Source organism: Cheilinus undulatus, linkage group 12 (assembly GCF_018320785.1).
Source record: "Cheilinus undulatus linkage group 12, ASM1832078v1, whole genome shotgun sequence".
NCBI classification, from domain to species: Eukaryota; Metazoa; Chordata; class Actinopteri; order Labriformes; family Labridae; genus Cheilinus; species Cheilinus undulatus.
In genome coordinates this window covers 41,297,380-41,322,269 of record NC_054876.1, presented here as the reverse complement: position 1 = coordinate 41,322,269, position 24,890 = coordinate 41,297,380, and the positions used below count along the sequence as shown (strand labels likewise).

General features: G+C 38.5%; 1 protein-coding gene across 1 annotated transcript in view; it reads left to right on the top strand.

The window, feature by feature from the left end:
• Positions 1 to 315: 315 nt before the first annotated feature.
• tlcd3a (TLC domain containing 3A) overlaps positions 316 to 24,890 on the top strand; it is a 51,019-nt gene continuing 26,444 nt past the window's right edge. Inside the window, exons 1-3 of the mRNA XM_041800952.1 lie at positions 316 to 596; positions 16,607 to 16,693; positions 20,108 to 20,327. Coding sequence (XP_041656886.1) covers positions 475 to 596; positions 16,607 to 16,693; positions 20,108 to 20,327 — 429 coding nt within the window. The 5' untranslated portion in view covers positions 316 to 474. The remainder of the gene's footprint in view (positions 597 to 16,606; positions 16,694 to 20,107; positions 20,328 to 24,890) is intronic.

The following is a 24,890-nucleotide window of genomic DNA, read 5'->3' as shown; positions in this document are numbered from 1 at the left end:
TATATGAACATAAGCTTTCTATTTTTTGATTTATTTAATTTTTTGTGCCGGCCGTAAGAGGGCAGTTTTGTAATTTAAGTTAATGTAGGTTAAGATTGCCATCATTCTTCATCTCATAAAATTGGGGAATGTTTTAATGAGTTTTTATACATGTGGTTATGTAAAACCATCTTCACTATCTTGCTTTGTGAGCCCTCTCACCGGATGCGTTTCAATTAATCCGCCGCCGGAAGCAGACTTTTATTTTGAAGGTCGCCTTGGAAACTCGTGATAGTTTCCTCGTCCTTAACTCGTCACAGTGGTGCTGCTGCTGAGCCTCAGCAGTGTTTGCGTGTGGATGGTGGACGGTTCCCGGTGAAAAAACACCGACCCCCGGCCTCACGAAAATGCCTGTACGCCGCTCATAAACGGGAGAAAGCCTTGGAGGAGAGACGGTCAGGTCGCCGGGCAGCTTTAGAGGAAAATACCGGCAGGATGTTGCAAGTTTTAGCTTGTGGCGCCGTAGTTTTCCCCGGTCTCTTCCTCGCCTTCAGGAGGATCCTGCCGTGTGTGTTCAAACAGTGGAGCGATGCAGACGTGGTGCTCGTCAGCGAGAGGTAAACTAGCTTAATTTACCACCTTAAAATACTATCTAACACTGAACATCACATGAGAATGTGCATTTTTTTCCACAGCGGTTGACCTTTCTAAGTTGCTGAGAGCTAATTTCTGATTCGCTCTTGTAGCTACATGGCCATATGCATCCTCTTAAGTCGACATTTTACCACTTTAAAGGTTGTTCTACCAAAATAAAATGAGCCTAGTTTTTCGCAAAGTTCTCAGGAATAAATCCTAAATATCAAAGTAAGGCGTGGATCCTTGTAGGAACACAGCGGTGCTGAAAGTTATCATCGAAAACTTAGTAATATCGTTGCGTAAGATGGCTAAGATGGCCAGAATTTTTGATACATCGATCTTTATGTCAATAAAGTAAGCTTGACAAAAATCCACTGATATTCTGTAATTTTAACCAAAACCTTTCCACAGAGAAAGAGACAGAGCGCAAATTAATGGTTAACATATGGGTGCAATTAGATGACAATTGCAGGAGTTTACTTGCAGTTTTACTCGCAATTTTGCAACTCAGCAATGACACAGTTTTGGGTGCCTGGGACTTTTGTTTTCATTGCTGTGATATTGATGCAGGCACAATAACATGCAGTAATTAGCATCATAAGATCAAATTTAAATACCAGATTTAAAATTCTGCAATCTGGACAATATGATTGGGTATTTTTGTTAATTAAACACAATAAATCACCTTATATTGGGTTCTTATCACTTCTATTAGTGTTGCTGTGGTATTGAAACATCGTTTTATGTACTTACTACTTACTTAATTGTACTCATAGTTTGAGTAGAGTTTGCATGCAAATTTTGTTGATTAGAAAACAAGAAATCACTTAATATTAAGTGTCTAGGGCTTCTATTTTTGCAACTTCCAAAAGAGGTACTTATCTAATTTTCTTTATACTTATGTTGTTGCAGTTCAAAATTCTGGGGTTATGCAACTCAGATGGCATGAAGGAGTCTGTTGCAGTTTTTGTAGAAACTGAACAAAACTAGTTTGATCAAGTGTGACCCATGGAAAATGGCCCAAAGTACCCCGATTTTAGGTAATTTATTCAAAATGACCAATTTCCTGTTGGCGGTAGAGTCATAGCCTACAGGGTCTTTTGTAGATCTCTCCAAGCTGCATCTGCCCACCAAATTTGATACATCTGGGTATAACTAGCTTTCAGTAGTGGTCTGTCTCAGCACTAAAGGTTCTGCTATTGACAGCTAGGCTCCAGACCCCCCGCAACCCCGAACAGGATAAGCAGTGTAGAAAATAGATGAATGGACAACAAAGGCAGTTCAGCATGATGGCTGGAAAGAAACAGACAAAACATTTGCACAGTTTCTGTCATGTTTTTAAAAAATCTGGTTGGATTTTAGCCCTTAACCCTTGAATGTAATCATTTAGGGGTTGCTGACGTTTAATTTAATAGTGCTCTACCACAGCTTAATCCAGAATCCCCTATACGGCTTGTGCCAGCCTGGTGGGCAGCGACAGGTTTCATGGGGGTCCCAAGGGTTTGTCTGCTCTGAGATTGTTAAAATTAGAATTGCGCATACCAACCAAAATCATGACAACATGATTATGAACAGTTTAAACAAAGATCTTTTGGTGGGAACACGTGTGCTCCGTCATGAGTTGTTTGCAGTCACATGATCCTGAATGTTTGTTGTGGATCAGGAAGTGAGGAACAGCCGTTGGGAATGAATGGGAACAGAGGAAAGTTTGCACTTTACAGCTCTAAATGGACCACTACGCTGCAATCATCATCAGAAAATTCCAACATATATTGGGTACCATGCCAACACTTTTCAAAAAAGTGATTTTTACCACTGTTTAATGGATTTACCTGGCATGGAGGCAATCAGCATCACATTTAACTCAGTCCTGCAGACCTTCTAGCATCAAGCGTTGTCTAGCCAAGGGGGACAAGAGTCAAGAGGAGTCTTTTACAGATCTAAGAGGCTAGCCGAACCTCTTTAACATATAGAAAAATGCTCGTTTGTCACAGACATGCTTTTAACTGGAACAGCGATGTACTAGCAACCTTGTGGAGAGAGCAACTGAGTAAATATGTGCTGTTCAGGAACAAGCCTGTAGCTAGCTCCTGTTTGAGTGCCAGTTTCCTGTCCTCAATCCTTTGGGTTTTTTAAATGTGGATCAAATAACGACAACAACGAGCTCTACTGAGCTGAAACAAATGATCTGGATGTCTCAAAAGAGATGGATTTCCTTTCACAACAGGCAAGCCTGGAGGTTTGTGAGGTGTGCATCTTATGGAGAAGATGAGATTCAAGATTTGGCAAAACTGTAGCGTACCAAACCAGACCACTTTGTAGAAACGAACTGTACATGGTCATTGTGTGACACTGCTCATTGAAGTTTTAGATGGAGGCCTTTTTTTTTTTTTTTTTAAACATTATAAACAACTCAAAACATGTCCTTTTTTGTTAACATCGCTCTAGGAATCTCTTCTTGCCTCCTATGGGGTGTTATCTAAAAAGAACGAACTAAAGAGTAAATCCACCATGGCCATTTCTGAAACCCACAGGACCTTGCATTTTGTCAGAGTTTTAGGTGCATGCTGATTTTAATGCAAATTGGTGCATATCTAATGCCAGAAAAATGAGTGAAAGTGTGAGAAAAATGCCAATGAAGGGCTCTTGCAGCCATTCAGTGCTCGGCCCACACAAGAAATCACCCGGTATTAGTTGTCTAGGTCTTCTGTTTTTGTTGCCATGATATTGAAACAGCTATCCATATTCTTGAACTTGTATCTGTATGATACTGAACTTTAAATTCTGGTAGTGTGACAATCTTCAACTCCACACTTAGTCCTGATAGACAATCAGTGTATATCTGATAATGCAGTTAGTTTCAAAGATGAAGTGCATCTATGATTATTTCAAGTCCCAGCAGTGTGTTTTTCCCTGGTAACATTCAGGAAGTACTGTGGGATGTTGCCTTGCATCATAAAGGAAAAAGTGATCCAAGTTTTGTAACAATTAAATGACACCTTAAAATCTGCAGCTTCTTTAGTGTCTTTACATCTAAAAGTTTGAAAAGCAGTAATAACGGATATAGTTTGTGTATGTGCATCCCGCTGTGTGACTTGCTCACATGTGCCCAGCTCAGTTCAATGCTCATTTGTACGCTGTCACTCTTGTTAATCCTCCTCTGAGCTCTGGTCAGGGCCGACTGCTGAGTTAGCTATGCACTGAAAAACACTGAACCGGACTCCCGAATGAAGCTTCAACTAATTTACTAATGCTCATCTAACGGAAAACGTTGTTCTCACAAGCGTCCAGGCCTCCGGGGGATGTCATGCTGCTGCTTCTTCACCACTAAAACCAGGCAGTAAATCGTACTGTATCTACTGTTCCACACAGGTCACATGCTTGGATCATGCAAGTCCCTTTGATATGGTTCACATTGACCACACCGACATGGGACATTTTTAAAGCCCCTTGGCAAATCTCCTGAATCTTTAAGGTACATGAACAGCATCAGGTGACGTTTGCATGGTAGCCTTTGCAAATATTTCCATTTTGATTTTATTTTTGTGTAAGCAAAATATATCACAGACACATATTCATAATTGGCTGATAATATTGATCAGGACTGTACACTTCAGTAAATTGGTCAAAATACTTTAATTCTATTTTGATACTACATGCTTTAAACAACACAGTCTCTGCTTATTTACATTTTAAAAGACATAAAAGGACCAAAGTTACCAGTGAATAAACACATGTACATGATATTTTTAACTCAAACCCCCTTATCAAACTGATTCATTATCATTACTCGTAGAAGTGGTATAAGTAGGGATGCACAGATGAATCAGTATGGCATCGTTAAAGCTGACATCGGCCAAATGATGTGGCATGAACAGATATCAGTTTTATGCTGGCATCTAGTATATGTACCAGCCAAATAAAGATGAAAATGACCTATTGGACAAACTCCACCTCCTTACCCAAAATGAGTTAGACACCCCTGGTATAGAAGGAAAAACACTTAAGCACATGTAGTCCATCAGAAACGTACAGAACACATAAAGGAAATGCCACCTGCAGGACGCATGTGCACGACTTTGCATTTTTTTTGTATGAATTTTAGAAATTAAAATTCTCCGTGCATTTTTATTGCTGCAGCCATGCAGCACCCTTATGTTTTCCTTCAGAAATATCTGTAAATTTCAGTACATCACAGACTTCACTTATCCTGTGCGAATGCACTACACCAAACACTGAAATTTGGGGGTTATTCTTATTCATTTTCACCAGAGGTCCACAGGTAATACTAGTCCCATACAGATAGTACTTTCATATCACAAGAAAAGGAGATATGAGTTGACATATAGAGAAAACATTTAAATATACCCACTATCACAGTGAAAGAGAACAAAGTAAAATGCAGGACTGCATGCACCGAACCTGAAGGGACAGAACCTTCTCCATAGCCGCCCCTGCCCTCTGGAACTCTCTCCAAACCCATATTTCAAACTGCACAGACCTACCCACATTCAAAGCACTTCTTACAACGCACCTCTTTAGACAAGCTTTTAATCTTTAATTCTGATATTGCTTCATTATTTTTGTTTGTTTGTCTGTCTATGTTGTTTGCATTGTTGTATTTTAATGGATTGCTGTGTTGAGAGAAAGAGCCGTGATTGGCTGTGGGAGCTGTGAGACAGTAATATAGCATCAGCTGGCTGTCAGCTGATAGCTGATAAAAAAAAAAATCTAATTGCAGTTATTTTTGCTCATATTGCAAATCTGATGTTAATTGCTTTATTTAAGGGGATTACCATTTTTACGCCACTTATATATATGTACCATTAAAAGAAGGATTGTTATAACCCATTCTAAAAAAACACTTATGCTGTTGCAACAAATGAATGTATGAAATCGGTATTTTGACGCATTTCTAGCTGAAGAAATATTGCAACCTCTGCGATTTGTAAATTACAGCAGACCATATTGCGATTTAAAGTAATTTGCGATGACTGCCCATCCCTAGTCCTGAGCCACCAGCTGAGAACCACTGATTTAGAGTCACTGATTAACCCAATGGGCATGTCTTTGGACTGTGGGGGGATGCTGGTGTTCCCAGGCAGACCCCATGCATGCACAAAGAGAACAAGCAAACTCCAGACAGAAAGGTGCCCTACCAGGATTTGATCCAGGATCCTTCTTGCTGCAAGGCAACAGTTCTTAGCTTACATTTAGGTACCACGTATCTTCATGGCTGATAAAACAAACATCATGCAAGACTTTATGATCATACCACTGCAACATGTCAGCAAATTAATCCTAAAGTCTATTTAGATTTGTAGCTTTGTCACAAATTGTGGTAATTGAAGTGGATCAGCATCTATTTTTTGCTCCCAGCACTTTAATCACATGCTAGTGAAATTATTCTTATGAGCTACACAAACAGGACAGTTCTATTTGGAGTTTATCATCAACTAATCGGACTGATATGCAGTGACATGGTGCTCTGTGTCTCTTCTTTAACTTTCTAAAGGAGGCACTGTAAACACAATTTTGAGTAGATTACACAAGAAAGGTTAAAAAAAACGAGGTGAGGATAATCCCCAGTCAGCACAGAAAAAGATAATCCACTCACTAGCTGTTGTTTTGAGGCAGGGAAAAAAGGGCTTTTCTCTTGATTTGTTACATCAAAATAATAGTGAATACTGTAAAAGCAGGGCAGCACTGAAACACTACAGCCATCAGAGCTCAGCACCAAAAATGCACATGTATTAAACCAGCTGAAAGGCTCCTCTCTCCTGTAATACAAGGGCCAACTTTACCCTACTTTATTGAACAACACTTGACTTCATAAGGGATTATAATGCTTAACATTGGCCGACACACACTCTAAGCCTAATAGTCTCATGGCCACAGTTACTGGATGCCTTTTAAGGTTCATACAGCAGCAGTGCTCTTACTGTTAGGATGGATAAGATGGCTAAAAATGCTTCCTATTTACAGTGCAGGCTTCCTCTACATGGTTCACAGCTTAGATGAATACAAGCCAAACACTTAAATAAATCTATATTACTTCAAGGACATCTATATTACTTCAGAAATAGAGGAAGAGAGATGTTAAATCTTTAACTGCTACCCAATAAATATTCAGATCTTGCCCACAACAGCTGATGGACTCTTATTGTATTGTTTTGGTTAAAATGCCTTGTCCATGCATGTTCAATATACTTCATAAATGAACCTGATTAGTCTTGTATTATAACCATTAATCTCCCTAATACATCTGTCCATGATGTTTACTTCAGGATCATCGCATTTCAGCACAGCCAGTGAAGATGAAATTGTACACCATGCTCATTTTCATAATGTTAATGCTTGACAGATTTATATTATGTTTTTGAAGGCTTTCTAGACGGATGTTTCCAGACCTTTTAAGTGTTGCCGATTCTGGTAGGTTTATCTTTACACCCCTAATAGCAACACCAGTCTGGTCTGAAACTGATTTAGCACATTGGTTCCCAACCTGGGGTCCGGGCACCCCTAAGGGGAATCTGTAAATTTCTTTGTTGCTTTTTTTTTCTTTTTTTTTTTTTGAGATTTTAAGTTGTTGTTTACAAGAAAAAAAACTCAGAATTTCCGGTAAAAAATCTTAAATGGTTGGATTTTTGAATTTTGAGTTCAAAAGAATTATGAAGAAACTGTCTCCTAAATTCACAACTTCTTAAACTTGAGAACTTTGAGGTTTTTCTTAAAATGAGCAGACCCTCTTTATTATTTTTACTTTTCAAAAAGAGGCCCTAATGAACTGTTGGAATAATGGATAGTTTATATGTAAGTCTTTAGTCAAGAACAAGTGTCTGTAGGCATCTCAAGTTGGTATTTTGTCAATGAAAATTGAAATTTAGGTCTACTTTTCCAAATGGGTCCTTATGGATTTAGCTTATATGTATAGAAATAGCTTATCTTAGATACGAGTGGAGGGAGCCCTAAGGAAAAGGTTGGGAGCCACTAGTTTAGCAGACATCACCTAAAGTCATTACTGGAGCAGAGAGCATCAGAGCAGCAGACAGCCTGGGGTAGCTTCACTTCCATCACTGTAGATATCCATCCTGTGTCTTTTATGCATAAAACCCATTGCCCGTGCATTCCACAGTCATGCACCATCTTTCCCATACTGAATGATCCATTGTGATCTACAAACGACTGTGAAAACAGTTTATTGTATCTGTCAGACTTTACACTGTGTTTACCAGGAGCTTTAGTAAAGAGTGCGGTGTAACAAGAACGCCATTTGGCAAATTTGCCACTTTACTGCAAATGGTGCCGTTATGGTGGTGCTTTACCGTACCCAAAAATATAACGTTTTCAGCGGAGGGTTGAGGCTGTTCCAACGGCTCATCAATAAAAATAGTTTTTCCATGAAATTAATTGATTACATAACAGATCAGTGTAGAACCATTTCAGTGGCAAACGACAAAACACTCCTTTAATGAGCTGAGCAGAATGATCGGTATCTCTAAACAGAGAGATGGATTTCCAAGGTCTGGTCTGGCATCTGCTTTTGAAACACAAGCAAGATCAGGGTTTCCCTTGATGAAATGTGCTTAACCAAAACAGGCTGCTTTGTAGTAGACCATACGTGGTGTTGTCTGACTCCACTGAGCAGGGCTCTAGACAGAGGCTTTTAGTCCATGTCTGCTGCCACTTCTCCATGATCATTAAACTTTTAGCCTGAATGTGTCCCTGCTTTCAAGACAGAACAGTAGGATAAGATTTTTTTATCCTCACTAAGTCATGAACAGCACAAAATAGCATTTTAAGAGTGCCTCTATGCAGAAGCCACTGGCTGCCCCCCATCTGGAGATCTTGGCTATGATGTGACGCCATCAGCAAACAATCTATAGGACAAGATATTTTACCATTATGAAGTACCTTTTTTTTTTTTTGTTTTGTTTTTTTTTAGCGGAATAAGTTAAAACATAAAACGAACTTCATTACAAATGGGAAATGCATGCAAACACAAGAAATTACATGTTTTAGCTAGGGGTGGGCTGATACTGTTTTTTTTTTTTTTGGTCCAACACCAATTATTAGTTGCAAATGGAACCCATAACTGTTATTTGTATCTGATATGTATTGACTGCAAAAATGAAAATCTGAGTTGGTAAGAGATGAAATAAAACAATATCCGTCTGACTGATAATTGGTTGACCCCTAGTTTTAGCACTCAAATTTCCAAGAGAAGGAACTCTGAAACCTTCCAGACCCATCTTTGGTGATAAAAACTTTACTTTTAATTGTGCAAATGAACTTTTATGCTTTTTTAAAAGTAATTTTTAACATGAACCTAATAACACAGACTTTAATGTAATTTGTTAGGCTATCTATTACTGTTATCTGTAGATTTCTACTCTCTACCGCTGCCACTGATATATCAAATATCAGCCCTTCCATTTGGGAAACTCCTACCAGTCGGTACTTAAACAAGGTATGGAACAGCAAATGCATTACTATAATTTTCCATTGACTGTCTGATTGATTAAGTGTTTATTCGTGACCACCAAAGTGGTTAGGGAACAGTGATGTTAGTGATGTTGCTGCATCCATTTGTGCAATTGAGGGGTTGTTAAGAGGGGAGAGAGAGTCAGTTCCTCCTTGCCACGAAATGCACTTTACCCTGTTTGCTTTTTTTTTTGCTTCTGCTGCCACTTTTCCTCTCGCTCTACTGCAGCACCATTGGATCTACAGATTGCGTAGCCCATTTACTGGAGGAGCAGGAAAACCCACCTCTCCTCACTGTCAGACACTCTGTGTGTGTGACAGGACATGAAAGAGCAAGTGGGCCGTGGATAACGCTACAGTCAGGAGGAAGACTTGGTCATAGTGAAAGGAAGCCGAGGTTGTTCGCTGGCCTGACACAGCAGGAAAGAAAAGACAACATTGCCGAACAAGGCAGCGAAGCATTCTTCCCTTTTTCCACTCTGCACGCTCCTCACCCCGTCAACCTCAACCTTTCATCAGCACACACAGAGAGGGTTATTGGCGGACGAACAATGAAAGGGCTGTGTAAAATCTGGGTCTTGTGATGGAGTATGTGGCCATACAGCCCTAGAAGGCAGCGAGGCGTGGGGGCAAAATGTGTGTGCGGGGGTAGTGTAGGGAATAGAGAGGCCAGTTAGTCTTTTCCAGCTCAGCTCTATCGTTTTTGTAGTTGCCGGTCACATGGCCTTTGTTGCCTTGCCGATGCCCGTGTCGTGGCTGCATTCCCATGGAGATTGGCGTGAGGTGGCAGCAGGTTCAAGCAGGCAACCACACAAATACACTCTTTGTTTCACAGTTTTGTGATTTGCAACACACCATTTGAAGGTGTTAGAAAAGAGAGTTTTCTTTATTAGCCTTGTAAAACTTTTGTTAATTTAGTACAGGAGTAAAAGTCTTTAGCTTTTCTAGCGGTCAGGGGAGTTCTTGATCCTGTAGTAATTTTAACTCCTATCAGACCACATGACGTGTGCCATTACCTTCTCAGAAGAAAAGTGGCATTCGTTAGGCTGCACGATTTGGTAATGACCCACAATTTGAATTACAATATAATAGATGGATGGTATCATGAGTCTACTTGCATAGTTATCAAGAAAGAGAATGATCGTTTTGAGGTGTTTATTTCTCAACTCAAAGCATGCAAATATTAAGTAGCATAAAAAATACAAAACCTGAAGTTTTTACGGTACTGCTTTCTAGGGATATTATCAGCATGGTATCAGTATCAGCAGAAAAAAAGGGAAGTCTCTTTATCTGCAGATATGAAAATTTCTATTTGTACCTGATACTTTGACAATCTGCCTTTATGAACTGTAAATATTGGGCATACAAACAAATCAGTTAGTGGAGTTTTAAGCTGGACCTTACTCCAGTTTATACAAATATCCTCTCATATCCACGGTAAACTGCGCATCATCATCATCACTCAAGTCGAAATCACTCATATTATCTTTATTTTGGCTTGGCGTAGTGTTAGTTATCCTGGTAGAAGCCCGCAGACCCACACAGCTGATCAGAGGACCAGTTCGCGGCGGAAGGAGACAAAATGGTGAAATCTGTATCGTAAATTAGTGCCTGACCCAGAGAGGTTTTCTGGGAGAAATGAACTGCTTTGTACATCTTTCGACACAGCGTACAGGCGAGCCAGCATATTTTCATGGCCTATTTTTATGTAAAACTCATTAAACTAACGGATAAAACGATCCCATCTACAGACACTATGCGCTGGATATTTCTGAGCTCATGACAACCTCAGGAGCAACTTTGACAGAAATCACTGGAGGCTAATGCTACTACTATAGCCAAGCACCATACGACCCAACTTAAAAAATCCCTGAAATATCCCTTTAAAAGTACAGGTGCACAGATACGTGTTCAGTCTGCCATGACAGGCTTGTTTTAGGGCAGGGGTGTCAAACTCAAGGCCCAAGGGCCATATCCGGCCCGCCAGATCATATCATATTTTTATTATAACTGGCCCGCTGATCTGGAGATTTCCTGCAGTTTAAACATGTTAACATAACCCTGATGATTTAAAATATCCTTGTTCTGACATAGAAATAAGAAAAACAATAATTAGATGAAAAGTCAGGAATGTGGGAAAATAAATTTCTGTTTTCATATTCTTAGTTTTGCATCTCACAGTTATCAGGCAAAGTTAGGGTTTTGACTTTCCTTTTCAGTTCACACTTTTGACTTTTTATCTTATTCTCTACATTTCATGTTCCTCGAATTTAAAATTTTAAGAAATATTTTGACCTTTTAACTCATGATTTTATTTTTTCCTCATGTTTTGACTTTTTTAGCTCCTTACTTTGACTTTTATCTCATAATATGGCCTTTTGTATCCTCAAGTTTAAATTTTAAATAATATTTTGACCTTTTTTTCTCAGGATTTGACATTTTTAACCAATGATTTTGAACTTTATCTCCTATTTTGACCTTTAAAACTCATGATTTCAAATTTGTATCTCATGTTTTGATTCTTAAAAATCATGATTTAAACTTTCTGTCTTGTATATATTTGCCTTTTAAAAACATGATTTTTACTTTAAATGCCTTTGAGCCAATAAGTTTGAATTTGTATCTCAGATTTTGAGCCTTTATACTTATCATTTTTACTTATTTAAATCTCAAAATCATTTATCGTCAGTGCTAAGTCCCCCCCATAACTCACTGCTGGTGAAAATGAGGTTGACAATTTATGGTTAAATGTTGGCCTTGTTCGGCCCTCATTTGGACCCAAATTCAGAATTAGTCCCCTGCTGTGATTAAGCTTGACATCGCTGTTTTAGGGGAAAAAACTCCTGAATATGTATTTGAATGCGCTATCTTTAATTTTGTTATACAATGACATAATACCATTAATGCTTTTTTCTCAAAATTGAAAAAAAATCATGTGATGGCCTTTATGTTAGCATCACAGAATCATATCATAAACAGATGTGTACTGGAAATATTCTGATTTGACTTTTTTAACTCAGTCCAGACCGTAAAGCCTCAAGATTCCTTCCATAATCCTTTTTTTCTATTTGGGAAAGTAGAGCTCAAGTAATACAGTCCAACTGGGGGATTTGTGTGAATATGATTATTTTCTAGGAGTTGTACTAAAAATAGGGTAAAAATCCTTCACTCTGCTGTGTGTTGTTCTGTCACATTAAGGTATAGATCCTTAAATGTGTCCTTAATGGAACCAGAAAATTAGTTTCCATTCCAGCCCACACAGGCCTTTCTTCTGTGATGAATAAGGGCTGAGTATTTGTCACATAAGATACAATTACTCAAGGTAACCTGTGTTTGTCTATTTTCCCGGCTGTAGGTGGAGATGAGTAGGTGGTGATGTAAAGTGAACCCAAAAGGTGCTGAAAGAAGTTGAAACATTTAAAAGCAGCACTGTTTTTAAGGGGCAATTGTCTCTAATGGCTGCAGTGAGGATTGGGGAATGAATTACATGTTTTTTCCTGATTTCAAAGCAGCTCATTGTCAGAGCTGCCAAGTTGGACGACAGCCAGGGAGAAAGATCGTTTGAGCAGCAGCAGATATCTAAAGATTGAACAGATTGGTGATATAATCCAAGGTCCTTCTTTAACAAGGCCAGAAATGATCTTGTCTGGCTGGCTGAAAATGTTAAGATGGTCAACTTTCCTTCATTGAAACAAACAAAAAAAATCACTAGTCTTTAGGCTGCTTCAGTCAAAACATCTTTTAAACGCAGGACGACGACTTACCAGATGTCAAAAGTTCATGCCTTGAAAGTATTCTTTTCAAATGCAGCACCAATGAATGTAATGTGCGCCTTACACCACTTCACACGGTGACACTTCAAAATAGAGATGTACCAAGTTCTCCTATGTCACAGGTCTGTTTATAGACGAGGAAAGAGGAGGCCGGGCACTGCTAATCCCACGATGGTGCAGTGAACATGTGGGTCAGTCTGCTGTAGTGGTTCACCTGAGGGGACACTTTTAAACCTTGACCTGGATTTGTCTGAGTTTCCACTGCTCATAGAGGTATCAATCGGCAAGATAGACCAATGTGTGATCAATGCATCTGACCTAATATTGTTTTGTCCATTCGTCTTCTCTCTGTGTCCTTGTTTAGAATGTTTATTCTCTCTTCAATAGTCAGATTAGCACTCTTCTACAAAGAAGAGAACTCCAAAGCCAGGCAGATATCCTACATTGAAGTAATTCATATTTTTGTCTAAGTGGTTTTACTTTCATTGTGATTTGCTGAGCAGGTGGAATCTCACCTTACGATGCAATTAGTCTACTGAATGAAACTTATGATTCATATTTATTTCTCCATCTTTTGATTGGCTATTTAACTTTCACATGTCTAACAATCCCCCCTTCTTTTCTATACCAGAGGATGCACAAACCCTGATTCCAAAAGAATTGGGATGTTGTGTTAATAAACAATACAGTGATTAGCAAACCTTTTAACCTGTATTTAATGGAAAACAGCACAAAGACAAGATATTTTACATTCAGATGTTTTTAATATATACACAATCTGGATCTGATACCTGCAAATCACTCCAAAAAAGTTGGGACAGGGGCATGTTTTTGCTGTGTTACACCACCATTTCCTCTATCAACACTCTGTGAGTGTCTAGGGACGTAAAATGTAACCTGTTAAGGTACTAAAAGTTCTTTCCCATTCTTGCTAGATGTAGTTACATCTCATGTTGCTCAATAGTGCACGTTTTCTTTTAGAGCTTGGCAATTAATTGAAATTTAGATTAAATCGCAATATTTCCTACTGCAATTTTAAATCGCAAAAGGTGCAATATTTCTTTGAAATTAAAAATTTGTTAAAATACCAGTTCAATAACATTTTTATGCAGCAGAGTTATGTTCCATCTATCATGCAAACATCTAACTGTCGAATTATTTTTAGAATAGTTTCCTTATTTTTCTAAGTTTTTCTAAATCAAAATGAGAATGACATGAAAATGATCCATCCTCTCAATACAACAGTTTATTCTGAAATGGCAATATGATTCAAAATAATTGCAATGAAATATTTTTTCAAAAGCATTAAGCCCTAGTTCAATCTATTTAATGTTGTGCTGGTTAAAATATAGAAGTATTTACTGCTCGTTTTTGTGGAAAATACATAAGGTGTGGAATTTAAAAAACAATCGCACATTAAATCGCTATCACAATATTGGAAAAAATAATCTCAATTAGATTATTTTCCCAAATCGTTCAGCCCTATTTCCTTTTTATATGTTTTGGTTCATAATACACCAGATGTTTTTAAATGAAGACGGGACTGTACTGCATGCAGGCATCACTCTTTTATTGTGAAGCCATGCTGTTGTAATGAGGCCTGGCATTGTCTCGCTGAAGTAAGCAGGACCGTCCCTGATAAAGACTTTACCTGTATGGAAGCATAAGTTGCTCAATATGTGCCTCTAAGTGTTAATGGTGCCTTCACAGATGTGCACTTCACCACTAATGCACCCTCACACCATCGCAGATGCTGGCTATTGAATTTTGCGCTGATAAGAATCAGGATGGTCCTTTTTCTTTTGTTAGCCTTAGGACTCAGCAGCTATTATTTCCAAAGACAGTTTGAAATGTGCACTCATCAGACCAAAGCAAAATTTCCCGCTTTAGGTTAGTCCATCTAAAATAAGCTTTGATCTAAAGAAGTGGACCGGAGCTTACAACGTCTGAATGTTGTTGATAAATGACTTTTACTTTTTATGGTCTTCACGTGGATTGTAGATGAAGGTCATACTGGGTTAACAGACAATAATTTTCTAAGTTGTTCCCAAGCTCATGTCATGTATCTATCAGAGAATGATGCTGGCTTTTAACGCAGTGCTGACTGAGGGATCAGAGGTCATTGGCAATTAGTGATGGTTTTCTACCTTGACCTTCTGTGCTGAGAATTCTCCAGATTAGATCATATTTTGGACTGAAGATCCTAGAATCTCTGAAACACTGGTTCTCAGCCTCAGGACCCACCATCAGTTCCTCAATGAGAAATGGTATTTTTTAACAAATCCAAGTCATGTTATGAGAACTAGTACAGTTTGGACCTCAGAGAGTACAAAACGTGACAAAACCAAGAGACAGGACAAAGCAGGCATGTCTTAAGAGTTTCATGGACTTTGGTATAATTTTGGTTTCTAGGAATATATTCATGACCAACTGAAAAGGGCTTAGTGACCCAGTTTTGGGTCCTGTGACTCACCAATAAGAACCACTGCTCTAAAATTTATTGCACTTGCCCATTGAGGATTTTCATTCATAGACAGTTGAATCATTTTGCCTATTTAGTCTTTAACGACGTAGAGAATCTCATGCCATTGTTGATTGTGAACGACTGAGCCTTTCAGGAGTGTGTGTTTTCTGTCCAATCATGGTTCTTTCACTCATTACATCTTTACCTATTTACCTGTGATGTGTCTGTTTTTTTTTGTTTTTTTTTTAACATTCCACATCATCTCTGGTCTTTTTTCATTGTAGGCATCAAATTCAGGTTATGGGTTATTTTCAGGTCAACAATAAGGTTGATCAATTTGAACATTAATGTTACATATATGTTAATATTTGTGCTGTATTTTACTGACTGTAGGTTGAACATTTGCAAATCACTGTATTCTGTTTCATTCACACCTTACTAAACATCTCAACTTTTGTTGAGAATTGAGGATTGCCATTTACTGTTACTCTCTGAATACATTAAAATGATTTTACCTACTTTTATGTTCATTAAATTCCTGTGTTTATGTGTAACCATTCTTTGTATTGGTCCTATTTGTTAATGTCTTTTTATTTTAATTTGTGGTCATTGTTGTAGGTTTACTAAACTGACAGCAAAGAAAGAAACAAAACATCAAACTTGTTTAACACTGACTTTGATTCTAGGCAAAATAGTGGCCCTGTATAAGCAGATAGTTAATTCTAATTAAAGTGCCCCTATCATAGTGAAAATCAGTGCTATTTATAAAAGCATAAAGCATATAAATACTCATAATAAAACCAGAGATGATTGTAAAAGGACATACTATCTCTGTTGGGGCACAGCTGTTCTTTGGCTTTGACTACATGCTAATGTCAGCATGCTAACATGCTCATATAAACAAAGTTAACATGATGTTTATAGCATGCATCATGTTTAACATGATCTCCATTTTTGTTTGGTTTGTTAGCATGCAAACATTTGCATAAGCACAGCACACAGCATTAGTCTTCACCTCTAAGGGTTAGGGGTAAACAGAGTTGTAGTTATTCATCCTGAAAGGGAGCATAAATGTGCCAAACTTCATCACAATCCATCTCATCACTGTGAAGAAACTCAAAACCACAAATCTGTGCTGGAAAGACCTCATCAAAGCTTCATCATCTTAGAGCCATCTTGACAGTCGATTCAGAAAGCATGATTAATGATCATGAATGTACCCACTCATCATTTTACATGCTGGTTTTATGTGTGTTTGTCTCTTTCTCAGACTGGTGTCCTCCATCCATGCCATCATGGCAACCACAGCAGGAGTCATCGTTGTGTCATCATGCCGGGGAAACGTCATTAATGAAAGGTTAGACTTCATGTCATCGATCACCTGCACCAAACAGTGGTTGTTATTTATAACCACTGATTTCCCTCTTAATTTTTACACCCTTTCCTGAACTTGTGGGCTGCTTCAGAGGGTTGTTTTTATTTGTCCGACACTCTAAAGGTTTCCATTCTGGTGTGAAGTTTAAAAATAGTTGTGCTTTGAGTAAATATTCCTAACTTGGGCGCATTTAAACAAAATCTGCTGCTACTTTCTGCCATAGAGCTATTGTAAGGGAATTCTATTTCTGCAAAAATCAACATATTCCTCCATATTCCCATTAAGGACAGTCCAATCTGCCCTTATTCAGCTAGCATCTGTCATCCTGTAAATCCTGCATCCAGATCAAAGCCATGGTAGCAGGCTTGTGTTACCGAACCACTAGCTTCCCCGTGCAGTTTAGGAAAGTGTAACGCTAAGCTAATGCTAGCCCTGTAATCCCACTGAGTCAGCGGCCAGTCCGGGGAAGGCCCAGTTTGAGGCTGCTAATCTCCGCTGCCCCTCCCCATTTGCCCACAGAGCTTAATTCCTCCACCACGCTGCTCAGTTCTGCTGTCCTGTGACGTGCACAAGGCCTGCAGCTTATCAGACACATGCTCCAAAGTCAGATCCATGAATACTCTAATACTCATCACAATCTGTCACTTCATTTGGCCTTTATAGCCCTGTTTGCATGAACTTTTATGCATGATTTGCAATATTAGAATATACACAGCTGAGAGTGCAAGTCCAGCTTATGCTTTAGACTACAGTATGACATAAATTTGAACCCTAGATAACTTGATTTATCTTCAGGTTTCTCCCAAAATTAAACATTTCTGATTAATTAGGCTGAACTGTAGGTTTACCTTATAGTCAGACTGCTTTTAATCCCTGTCAAAGCATTGTCTCTGTGTTTCCAGATGTTAGCTTAATATTTGAGTTGTAGGATTTTTTTAACCAATGAAAATGAGGATCAAAAATGTAAGCCAAACTTTTAACCAATTGGCACTTTCCAGTGCTGAAAAAATTGAGCCAACTGGAAATGCAAAAAAAAAAAAAAAAAAAAAAACACAATTCCCCAAAGCTCAAGCTACATAAGACCCCCAAATTACATGTTTAACATGTCTGTTTCTTCAACAGTTTTAGTCCAAATAACTTTATTGGTGCACACTTTTTAAACTCATCCATTTTAGGCTAAGAGTTATGGGCTATGTTGACTGAAAGGCAGGTTCCATGTAGCTGTTTGCCCAAAGGCTACAGCTCTGCCACAGCTCCACCTGTTTGCCTATGCTAAAGTGACTGAAAGTATAGTAAAACTATTCTTTAGAAACAAGTGGGTGTGCTCACTGGGACTGAAGGCCTTCGTACATTGAGTCAGTTTCTTAGGTTGTGTTTGTCTGATCCTTAACCCGATGGAAACACCATCCACACAAACCTTAAACACAAGACTTGATGTGTTATAGTTCAAGACCATTTAGACTAAAAGCAGTTCAGATGTTTTTTTGCTCCTTGCTGATTTGTGTACCCATACAGTTTTAACAGAATCATTATGGCCATAAATGCTGTGACAGCAGTTTCAAAATACCAACCTCCATGGTACAGTTAACAAAAAGCCAACTGATGGCAGCAGATGCTAAACTGCATGATGCAGCGCACGCCTCCTCGCTTCAGAACAAGCTAGAGATCCACCCCAGTTTCATGTATCATTCTGTCTACTGCCAGCAGGCTAAAAACAATGATACAAGATAATTTCAGGGCTTTTTTTAATTACCAGAATATCAGGAGTTGGATGCCAGGCAAGCTGTGCAGTAAACAAGGTAAAAGAATGCTACAGCACCAGTCTTCATCCACAAGGCAACCAGGCTCACCAGGCTAGTCTGTGTCGTCCCAATCAGTGTCTGGTGTAACAGGGTACAAAGTAATGCATTACCATAATCACATTTTATTTGTCCATAACACAGTTGTTCACAGTAGTCTCCATGCACAATTTTAACACAAAATTTAGAATTTAGATACTTTGTCAGTGTCAGTTTTAAGATTCCAACTCTCAATCATCAAAACAACTGCTGAATCATATATTTACATGTATGATACATATATTTTTATCTTAAAAACATGGTCTTGTTACTCGTCAATGCACTCATTGTGTGCATTATAAGTAGTAGTTTCAGATTTCAGCCTCCATAGAGTGAGTCAATTCTAGACTGTGGTCTACGGTCTCTTGGCGTATTACCAGGCCTGAAAAGGCACGGACAAAAGAGATGCCAATATGTGTCGAGCTTGACCCCCCCCACCACCACTAGCCCTGGGTTTTGGCACATCAGGCCTGATGATGAATCCTTAGCACCCTTCATGCCTAAAATTCCTGTACATGACTGTAACTGAAATGAGTTACCTCACAAATCCTGAAAAATATATCTGCCAGACTGTTGTCTTCATATTCGTACTCAGTAGCAAGAAACAAAAACACACATGCTATATCCTGTCATATAAAAATACAAGCTGCTGTAAAACGCCGGATGAACTGAACAGTTGGCTTTGGATTTTATTCCTGCTTTAGAAGTCTTCATAGCTACAAGGTTAAGCACTGAGGAAGTGTGGAGGATTGTTTGTAGATATATTTAAATAGGGATGCCTGGAGTGTTTCACCTGTATTTTCCATTGCAAATATGTACACTCGCAGAAGTGACTCATGTCGTCTTCATCTTCCTCCGAGTTGTTTGTTGTGCTTTTGTGCTCTTAATCTCTATCCACTGACCTTAAGAGCTGAAGACTCTAGCAAGAGGTCAGAGGTCAGTGGCTCAGCTCTGCCCTACAGCTTTCCTCCCTCCTGTCCACATAATTAACCATCAGTGTAATCGCTGCTCATTAGAGCGATGCAGCCGTCCAAGCTGTTTGTTATACTGTACTTACATAAGCCTGCCTTGAAGCCTCTGCTTGCTCAAGTTAGAGAGGAGACGGAGAAGGGTTAAGTGAGTGTCTGTGTGTGTTAGCGTCTCCTGAAAGTAAAGGTCATTCAGGTTTCCATTTACTACCAGGTCTACTGACACTGAATACGGTAATAATGCTACCTATACTACAACCTATTTCAATGTCCATTTGACCAGTGGAAGCTTTTTATGTCAGGCTGCTGTGTTAGGTAGGGTTTTAGGATTGTGGAACTAATGAAAAATCACATTTACTAAATAAAAAAGCACACTGTTTATATATTTTCATCTTTTGCCGCTTCATCAAAGCTAGAAATAAAGTTGCCTAGTAGCCCATACAACTTTGTATGATGCTCCACTATTGCTCAAAATACTGCATAAAGTATTGATCAGTTCTTTCTTGCCCTGCTCAGAATCATTTTCACAATATGGTTTATTCAGTATTGAATAACAGCATGACCTTTTTTTGTTTGTTTTTGTCCCTCAGGCACTGGCTGGCCACTTACTTCGTCATCTGGTACGGCGTCCCCTACATGACATACGACATCTTTGCCATGTACCTCAGTCACTTCTACCGCTTCAGAGTCAAAGGGCACGAGGACTACAAGCAGCACTCACTGAGGACAGTGAACTCATTCGTCCGCAGAGAGTTTCTGCTGGTGTTACATCACATCGCTCTGCTCACCATCCTGCTGCCCGTCACTCTGGTGAGGAGGGGGAGCGGGGGGAGCTTGGTGGTCTGAATTCAAGGCCACAGATGGTTGTGGATCACTGGTTTGCTGTGTTAGTTTCTGCTTGGTTTACCTGCTGCTGATTAAACGATTAGCTTCCTCTTCTCATCCTCTTACAGGCTGTTTACCACACACCTGTCATGGATCTTATTAGGTTGTTGACACTTTTTAGTTTTGTAGTTTTGGTTATTATTGCTAGCTAAGTTTGTCAAAAATGTTGATACTTTGAAACAATGCAATATTAAACCATTATGTCTTCCTTAAATAGTATGGGAAAGCACTGAAGTTTATATATAGATTAAGAGTTCTAGTTTGTTTCAGGAAATCAATCCATGACGTGGTGATGGAGATGAGGTTTTTTTAATCATCCATGGCTGTAAACAGTGATAGATGGGTTGTAGGCTGTGTTTAAGACCATTCCCATACCTATAACTGTGGGAAATTTCAGAACTGTTCTTAACTTTTTAATTTGTTTTTGACCAAAATCATAATGGATTAAATGAAAAATAAGCCCTTATTTAAATGTACTTAAAATTGCACTATAACAAAGCATACTGCTGAATTTTGTGAACATTAGTTTCCCTTTCAGCTGTTTGTTTTCTTTTTTATTTCATTTTGAAGAAAAATGGAACAATAGTTCAGTATAGCTTTGTGTCAAAACTCATGTGGTCTTTGAGGACCGTCCACTACCAGTAATGCGTTTATCATATGAGCTGTAATGTTGTGCAGAGTTTTAAATCAATCCTTGCTTTAACCTTCATTATTTCTTAATGACAGCATTAGTGAGACCAAGCCTTACTCCCGATGTTTATGATATACATCAACTTTCAGCTTGTCTTTAATCGTCTTGAATTCAGGATTCAACCTTACTGAAAAAACCCTTAAGACTTTCTGAGGGAGTTGAAAAAAGTAATTCAATTTTGAATAAACGATTTTGCTTGTTTATTCTCTAGAGGTAAATAGTATGCAAACATGCTTCGACATGGTCCTCAAACATCTATTATTACGCTGGTTTTGTGTGCACATTACCTCAGAGTTCAACCCAGAACCGGATCATCGACTCAACGTCTCCAAGCATGCATGGCCTGAAGCTGATTGTGTCTTCTTTGTTGCTATTGTAAAATTGAGAGGTACATAAACAAATACTGAACCACACTGAAATGACTATAGGGAAGAATAAGGAGCATCACTGAGTGAGTTCTTTTTTTATTCTTTCAGTGGTTTCTGTAAACTTAAAATAAACTTAATGAGAAAGGCAGCAAAGCTACAGAAACAGTCATAATGTGATTAAACTGCCATTCAAGATTTATTACTGAAATAAGAGCGTATTGTTCAGCTCAAGTGATGACAGCATTTTGTTTTTCCTTTCCTTTTTCCAAAATGTAACGATCAAATTATTGCTGAATGCCAGTCTTTGAGATTGAAAGCAACAAAACTATGTAATTATTGCTCTGTTAAAGTGTAAGGTTTAGGAGATTCTCTTTTTTATTTTGTTTAAACCCAAAATATGAAGAGCTCTAATAGTAGCAGTGTTTCTTGTTTTTTTCATTTTCCACATGCTGCTTGTCTTATCTACAGTCCTACAAATTTTTAAAGACAAAGACTTTGTGAAAGCACGCAGAGTCACCCCTGTTTGGAAATTTCCCTCCAGTTTATGATAACGGACTATTCTTTCTATCCTCCTTTACCAAACTAAAGCAACATTTGTGCAACTACTCATTTGTGTGGGTTAGACTGTAAGGCGCCAAGATTACTGTGGAGTAAATTTAGACAAAATCACAAAATCTAGACAAGAGGCTAATCAACAGTTAAACATGGAGCGCTGATGATTTCAGTGCAAATGATTTTTGGCATGCTGAGCCGTTTTGAAGTGTCAGGACTGTAAGTTTTGTCTTTGCTGGAATGCTGTGTTGCAAAATGTCATGCAGTGAATTTAAAGTGATGCTGTGTTGTGGTAAAACAGCTGTTATACATTTAGAGAGTGTAACTGTGGTACATATTATAATTTACACCAACCCTATGTGTGCAACCATTTCATAAGAGTTGTGTTCTCTCCAAGGTGCTACCACTTTACTGTTTGGCCTGAATAAATCACTGTTTACTTTTGTTAAAAGTTTTTGACCCTCCAGTGTACTTTCAGAGCACATCCATGGCCTTAAGTCTTTGGTTACATCAGAGATAGATCACACTTTTTTATTTAATCCCAGTGCCATAAAATTTCAGTGATTGTAGTTTCCAGTACACTAGAATATTTGTCCAAGATTGGTCAACATGTCTGCATGATTAAGGTAAAAAATATTTAAAAAATCACAATCTCGTGGTTACAGAAACTCTAAACACTGCTTTTAAAATACCAAATGTTTGTGGTGTGCAAAAGTAAGGCCAAGATATTTCATTACAACTTTTTGCATAAATGTTCCCACCCTTGCCCTAACACAATACACACTTTAATTTCATAACAGCATTCAGTCTTTAGTGGTTAGAATCTGCCCACTCTTCCTCTCAAAAGTGCCCAAAACCCATCAGATTATGAGGGTGTTTCCTGTGCAGATCCCTCTGAAGGTCATTCCAAAAATTTTCAGCAGGATTCAGATCTTGTAAACTACACTGCATCAAACACTAGAAATCCTGGAGTGTCTCTGATTGGTTAAACTTTTGCATTCAGCTGCTACCAAACAATTTTCAACAAAAGAAGGTTTAAACAGATAAAGGAGGATTTATAATCATGTGGAAGACCTAAGTCTCAGGCAAGACAATTTTAGGCAACAGCACTACATTACCCACAATTCTAGAGTGTCACAGCTGTTAATGTTTCTAGGCATAAAATTTCCCCATCCGATTAAATGCAAAATATAACTGCATTTAGCTGAGTGGTCTAAATCCATGTAGATACATTCTGCAAACCACCTTCACTCGACAATGGTAAACAACATCACACTGTAACAGTGCAGAATTGGTTTGCAGAATGTGGCTAACATTAGCAGGGTCAGCACCACCATCCTTTTTGCTGGTTAACGTCCACGTTCCTGGGTTGAATATTATTACACAGTACTTTGGTTTTATGTCAGTTTAACTTAGATAAAATGATGCTAAACTGCCCTGTACATAAGAGATGCAACCGGTGCTAAAGCAGTTAGCAGTTGTTTATGTTGGATTAAAGAGCACTTTGGCAGCAGAGCGGTTGTCATTAAGAACAGCCACTGTGTTTCCTGTTGTCAGGCGGCTGTGTTAAAGTTTAGAAAGAACTTTTGGGATTGTGGGCCTGAACTGATAAAAAATTTTGATAATTAGGTAAACCGACTCTTAATTCCAGTGTGGACTAAAATGGGATCCGAATTTTAACTGTTTAGCCTTCTAATTGTGCACATTCTTAGTCACGGCAATGTCTCTGATTGGTAAAGCGAATTTCTGTTGGCTGCTCCAATTGAAGTTAATGGTCGTGGAAAAAGTGGCCAGTGACTTTGGTGGTAGCAGATGCACCACATATGCCACATAGCACCAGATCAGCCAGTAGAATTTTCTCAATCAATTAGTTTTTAACCAAAGTCATCTTTACAAAGAGGGAAGGTCTAGACTGTACTCTTTGATATATTATTGGAAAGACCCAACATTCACTATGAACTCAAGCAAAGTTACAATTGCGAGGAAAACCTTCCTTTTAAAGACCAGATCCAGACACATGTCTGAGAGGTGAAGCAGGAAGAGAGAAGAGGGGGGTGCAGAAAGAGGGATAGGAGAAACAACAGAACAACAAATGTGAGACAAATTTTTGGCTGTTTGTAGGATGTGAATATATTTTCTGTAATGATGGTATCAATGTGTGAAAAATGAGCAGTAGTCATGATTGATAGAAAACAGGACACTTAAAAACACAGTTGCAGCTAATGGGTTTTAATACAGCAGAGTAATAGAGACAATACATTTGCAAGACACTTTTAAGTTTTCAGTCTAGTAGGTTAGTCTGTTGAAAGCCCCAAACAGCACTCACTTGTAAGTGCTGCCTTTTGAATGTATTTTTTATGCATTTGTTGGTTGGATACATAATAATCATGTGAGGTTAGTGGTCTTTATTTTCCAGGGAGAAAAAACAAGATTCACATTTTAGCAAGAGTCTTGCTGCCTTATTGGTCAACAGACAATAGAAGATCACAACAAGGCAATGACTTTGATTTCCTTCTAGCAACAAATTATACTTAATTGTTTGAATCGATGTCTTTAATTGTAAAGTCTGAACAAATGGGCAGGAAGAAGAAATGAAAGTGCTGCTTGTTTTCTGCTGATTTTTGATGGAGTGTCAGGAAGAAAAAGTGGAGGCCAAGCAAAGATGTCAATGTACATGAAAGCACTGAAGCTTGTGAAATGATCTGAATTGATGAATACTCCATTGTGTAGCGAGAGAAAAGGAGGAAGCAGCAACAAAAGAGCATTGGGGCTATGGAGCATGATGACTTTTAGTCAAAGTATGACCAGCAAATTGAAAACCTACTGAACTGTGAAGGCAGAGTTCACAGTAAACACAGTCTGAGCAGTTTATTAAAA